Source organism: Odocoileus virginianus, chromosome 10 (genome assembly GCF_023699985.2).
Source record: "Odocoileus virginianus isolate 20LAN1187 ecotype Illinois chromosome 10, Ovbor_1.2, whole genome shotgun sequence".
Classification (NCBI taxonomy): Eukaryota; Metazoa; Chordata; class Mammalia; order Artiodactyla; family Cervidae; genus Odocoileus; species Odocoileus virginianus.
The window spans coordinates 24616867-24622203 of NC_069683.1; the positions used below are offsets into that span (position 1 = coordinate 24616867).

The window sequence follows — 5337 nt, forward strand, 5'->3', positions numbered from 1 at the left end:
TGGGACTTCTCTGCAAGCAGGGGTGGTAAGTGAAGTCTGCTGATGCAGGGGGCAAGTTTCTAGGATTTTTTTTTTTTTTTCTCCCAATAAGAGGAGAGGGGCTTCCCAGGTGGCACAGTGGGAAAGAATCTACCTGCCAAGGCAAGAGAGGCAAATTCAATCCCTGGGTGGGGACGATCCCCTGTCTAGGAAATGGCAACCCACTCCAGTATTCTTCCCTGGAAAATTCCGTGGACAGGAGTCTGGTGGACCACAGTCTATGGGGTCGCAAAGAGTCTGACACGACTGAACACGCCCGCACACACGCAGACACAAACACGAAAGGACAGGAAGACTGAAGAAGCTTTCCTCTCGGAGTTCTCTGACCAGCTCGCGGCTTCCTGCTTTTGGATGAGGTTATAGTGGGATGAGAGAGGGGTGCAATGAGTGAGAGTCAGGGGTGCAATAACGCGAGTGAGGCTTGTGAAATTCAGGGGTGGTAGTGGGAGTCGGGGTGGGACCTGGCCGGGGTCTGGAGGACGCTGGGTGATCGCCGATAGGAGATGAGCGGCACAACAGAACAGATGCGCCCGATTCCCCATTCCCTCTACTAGGGTGGCCTTTCTCACTCCTGGGAGTGTCGGCGGGCCACATTCTGGGGCGTGGCCAGCAGGACCGGAAAACCCCGACTGTTTGGGGGCGGGGCCGCTCCCCCGGGGCGTGGCCTGTGGAACCTCGGAATCCTGGCGACTCGGGGCCGGGGCTCGCGTCTCCCGGCGCGGGGTTCCTCCCACGCAGCTTCCCATTCAAACGATGCCGAAGGGGCGGCGCGGCAGCCGGAGCCCCTCGATGAGCCAGCAACCGGCTCCGCCCCTCTACTTCCCGTCCCTCTACGACGGCGGCATCTCCTCGTCGCCGCTCAGCGACTTCAACATCTGGAAGAAGCTCTTCGTGCCGCTGAAGGCGGGAGGGGCGCCGGCGGCGGGGGGCCGGCCCCTGCCCCAGGCGCCCTCGGCCGCAGCGCCCCCGCCGCCACCGGGCCTGGGTCCCCCTAGTGAGCGCCCTTGTCCCCCGCCCTGGCCCTCCGGCCTGGCCTCCATCCCCTACGAGCCTCTGCGCTTCTTTTACTCTCCACCGCCGGGGCCCGAGGCAGCGGCCTCCCCGCTGGTTCCCGGTCCCACCACCTCCCGGCTAGCCTCTGCCTCCCAGCCCGAGGAGCTGTGCGAGCTGGAGATCCGGATTAAGGAGCTGGAGCTGCTCACCATAACTGGGGACGGCTTCGACTCCCAGCGCTGTGCGTGACCCCGGCGCCTTAGCTTGCCTTGGCTCCGTGCCCCCTGAGCCGCTCACCCCCAGTGTGGCCTTTAGGCTCAGACTCCAGTTCCCAGGAACCCCAGATCCCAAACCAATTACCCCCTCTTCCCGGAACTCAGACACTTCTTCCTGGATTTCAACCAATTTCTTCCTCCACCGTAAATCTGGACCCTTTTGCCTCAAGTTCCAACTTCTCTCCGCCCTGAGCCCTTATGTTACTCTGAACTCTACACCTGGAACTCGTTCCATCACAACCCCAGGTTGAACTTTCAGCCTCCTGCACAGTAGTACAACCGCCCTGGGGGGTCCACCCCCACAGACAACCCCTGTTTCTAGAGGCCTGACTCAGTGTTTATCTTAAACTGGGGTCCTCAGTGGAAGGAGGGGGAGTAGGTGAGGGCCATTTGATCTCTAGGGAGAGGTGCAAGACCCAGAAGGCTGAGGATGCTCACCGAGGGCCTTTGGGATCTTCCATTTCTCAATGCTGGAAGGTCACCTCCTATGACACCTCTGGCTGCCCTCTCACCAGGGTCCTGGCCTCTGTCATCTGATCTAAGGTCTAAAGTCTTAGGCAGACCAGGGCAGAATTCCTCTAGTGTGCAAACTGACTGAGTCCTCTCTGTTCCAGAGTAAAGTTGTTAAATCCAGTTTTACTGCCAGAAGGACCAGATTGCACTGTGGAATATTCAGGAGCCATAGGCTGTTCAACAGACTTTGTCTTTGCCAACACCTGGTCTGGCTAAGGCTAGCTCTTGACCACTGGAGGAGGGCAGATGGTTCTAGAAAGACCATCCCCACTATTGTGAAATAGACTACATGTTTAGGTACATGTGGCCATGGGAATGATCCCCCATTCATCAGGCACTCTGTGATGTCCCCTTCCCCACTTCCTCAAGAAGGAAACTAGAATACTTGGACTTTCTAAGTCCTGGATTTCTCAACCACATACTTCTCCACTTGGATGTGTTTTGGTTCTTAGGGGTTTTTCCCCCCCTCACCCATCTTGGGTCTGAATAGGTTTGGGACTCATGTGGGGAAGCACACGATTGCTTCCCCAAAGCTAGCTTTGGAAGTGTTAGGAAAAAAGCCCTCCTCGCTCCTACATCTAAGTTTGTTTTGGTCTTCTGCAGATAAATTCTTGAAGGCGCTGAAGGATGAAAAGTTACAAGGCCTGAAGACCAGGCAGCCTGGGAAGAAGCCGGCCTCTCTCTCCTGAGGAGCTGCCCACCAGAGCTGGCAGCACCTCCTTAGGCGTTAGTGCTTAGATAATGTGTCCCGTTTGTTGTCATTTCAAAGATCGTTATTTTCTGTTCTGTATTTACTGCTGTTCTCGTTGCTCCCAGCACGTGCTCCACATACAGTGCCCACTTGCGTGGTAAATCTCATGGTCTCTCTCCTGTCTGTGCCACTGCTGGGGGGAGTGCTCTCATGGGGGCTGGAGGCTGCTGCCCAGCCAGCATTCAGGGGCTTCCAAAACCAGGGGAGGAGGGGATCCCCAACACTGTCAAGTCAGGGGGATTAGAAAAAGCCAATGGCAACATATATTTGGTTCTGTTGCCATGTCCCTACTCAGAAAGGCTCTTTGAGGACTGGAACAGGGGGTTAGTTTGGTTTCAAACAGCTTTAGTCCTTGGAAATGTTTTATAATTTTTAAATGCTTTTTGGAGCACAAAACTCTTTGTTAATCTGATGAAAGTCACAGTCCTTCCAAGACATTCATATAGTCAAATACTTGAGTGCTTATTATGTGTTAGGGACCCTCCTGGGCTCTTGGGGTTGGGGGAGGGGATACAGACAGCAAATATTATTAGTAAATCATAATATGGTATCAGAAGATGACAGGCTAAGGGGAAAACAAAAAGTTTGGATGAGGATGGTCAGGAGGGTGGGAGGAAAGCAGGGTTTCTTGAAGAGAGAACATGTAAACAGTGCTTGACAGAGATTGAGGGCAATAGGCAGGAGACACCCTAGGGGAGCATTTCAGGGTGAAGGGCAGGTGCAAAGGCTGAAGGTGGGAGCACGCTGGGAGTTTTGAGGGTCAGCAGAGTGCACAGACGGCTGGAGCAGGAGTAAGGGAGGGAGGAAGGGATGAGGGCAGAGAGGGTCCATTCGCATGTGACCTTACAGACATGGTAAGGACCTGGGGATTTTATTCTGAGTGCAATGGAAAGTAGAGAGTTTTCAGCTGATGAGTAACAGGTTCTGATTTGTGCTATGTTGAGAACAGAGTAAGGAAGGATGAAGAGAAAACCGGAGGTCTTTGGAATTAATGAGCTAAGTCGAAGCAACGGTGAAGAGGTAAAGAACCCTTTCCCCCTTGCTGGGTCCCCTGCTGCCAGGCACTGCCTCTATGGCGAGGAGGAGCCAGGACCTGGTGGCAAAGCACACGAAGGATAACAGCTGATAGAACAAATCTTTGATCTAGAACAAATCTTCCAGGGACTTCCCTGGTGGTTAAGACTCCATGCTGTCAGTGCAGAGGAGATGGGTTTGATCCCTGGTTGGGGAACTAAGATCCTGCATGCCACACAGTGCAGCCTAAAAAACAAAACCTAAGTCTTTCATTAAGTATAACGTTTGGGTGCTTAGCTTCTCGACCCCCTTGTGCCTTCACTATGCCAGCAGCCTAGATCGTAGCTGAAGAATCTGTGAAGTTTGGGCTTCTTTCAGAGGAGAATGGAAAAGAGTAGCTAGTGAGCCAGACTTCCCTGGTGGCTCAGAGGTAAAGAAGCCACCTGCCAATGCAGGGGACATGGGTTCGATTCCTGGGTTGGGAAGATCCCCTGGAGAAGGAAATGGCAACCCACCCTAGTATTCTCGCCTCGAGAATCCCATGGACAGAGGAGCTTGGCTGGCTATAGTCCATGGGGTTGCAAAAGAGTTGGATGCAACTTATCTACTAAACAACAACAGCTGGTAAAGCCAGGTGTCTTCAAAGACATGTGAAGTAGGAGGGAGAAGCGGAGGGGGTCTGACAAATAGCATTGATTGGTCAAGCGGAGCCTGAGTATTTTTGCTCCTGGATTTAGCAACACGATTTCGTATTGGTTTTTTGCAGTTTCGGTTGAGCATAAGGGGTTGATGCCTGACTGCAGTTGTTTGAAAATGGGAGGAGAGGAATTAGAGACACCAAGTAGATGCCTTTATAGGAAGTTTAGCTTCAGATAGAACTGAGAGAAACAACTGGCAGGGCAAGCAGGGTCGAGATAAGGGTTTTTTAAGAAAGGAGAAATGACCATGCATTTGTCTGATGGAGAATGACCCCATAGAGGGAGAAAAACTGACAAAGTAGAAGAGGTCTCTGCCTGACGCACAGCAAGCCAAATGCGGAGACGCCAATGTTTGTAGCAAAAAGAGGTCTTATTTGTGAGACAACTGAAGGAGAGGCTGAAAGAACAAGTCATAAGTCTGCCCCCAAAAGGCAAGGGGCTGGGGTATTTATGGGATTACTAATAAAGATGATGCCGGTCAGCTGGAGGCGTGGGGCATGTGGGGATGTGATTGGGAAAAGATTCAGGACTTGTCCTCCTGTGCAGGCGTAACTCGGCTATGCAACTCTGCATGTTCTGAGTGTGGAGGTTTGGGCCCTCTGAGGTCAAGAGGTTCCTGAGTGGACCCTGATTCAGTCCCAGTTAGAGGGTCAGTGGTCCTATCCAATCTTAACCCATTCAGATAGTATTAGCCTCCAGATTTCTGGGCAATAACTCAGGCAAACATCTTACTGTTTAGGCTTCATGCTGCTGGGAGGATATGCAAGTCTTAAAACAATCTTGATTAGTGAAGATTTAGGTGAAATGGATTTAATCTGTGGCTTCAGAGAGGAGGAATTGCTGGAATGGTGTCCTTGAGTGGATGAGAGGGGTCAGGTCTAATTTATAGTACGATTGGCTTTGGATGGAAGCAGAGATGGTTTATCCTTAATGTGCTTAGTTGCCCAATCATGTCCGACTCTTTGCGACCCCATGGACTGGAGCCCACCAGGCTCCTCTGTCCATGGGGATTCGCCAGGCAAAAGTACTGGAATGAGTTGTCATGCCCTCCTCC

At 52.5% G+C, this 5337-nt stretch overlaps 1 protein-coding gene across 1 annotated transcript; it reads left to right on the plus strand.

The window, feature by feature from the left end:
- Positions 1-714: 714 nt before the first annotated feature.
- C10H11orf91 (chromosome 10 C11orf91 homolog) lies at positions 715-2673 on the plus strand. The gene is made up of 2 exons (XM_020872465.2): positions 715-1273; positions 2424-2673. Exons 1-2 carry the CDS (start codon positions 793-795, stop codon positions 2507-2509), a joined length of 567 nt encoding a protein of 188 aa, XP_020728124.1. The 5' UTR covers positions 715-792; the 3' UTR covers positions 2510-2673.
- Positions 2674-5337: the final 2664 nt, after the last annotated feature.

Bases quoted from the DNA above. Each gene is read 5' to 3' on its own strand.
- C10H11orf91 (XM_020872465.2), top strand. From the start codon at position 793: ATGCCGAAGGGGCGGCGCGGCAGCCGGAGCCCCTCGATGAGCCAGCAA. The intron at 1,274-2,423 runs GTGCGTGACCCC...GGTCTTCTGCAG, and splicing joins CGGCTTCGACTCCCAGCGCT to ATAAATTCTTGAAGGCGCTG.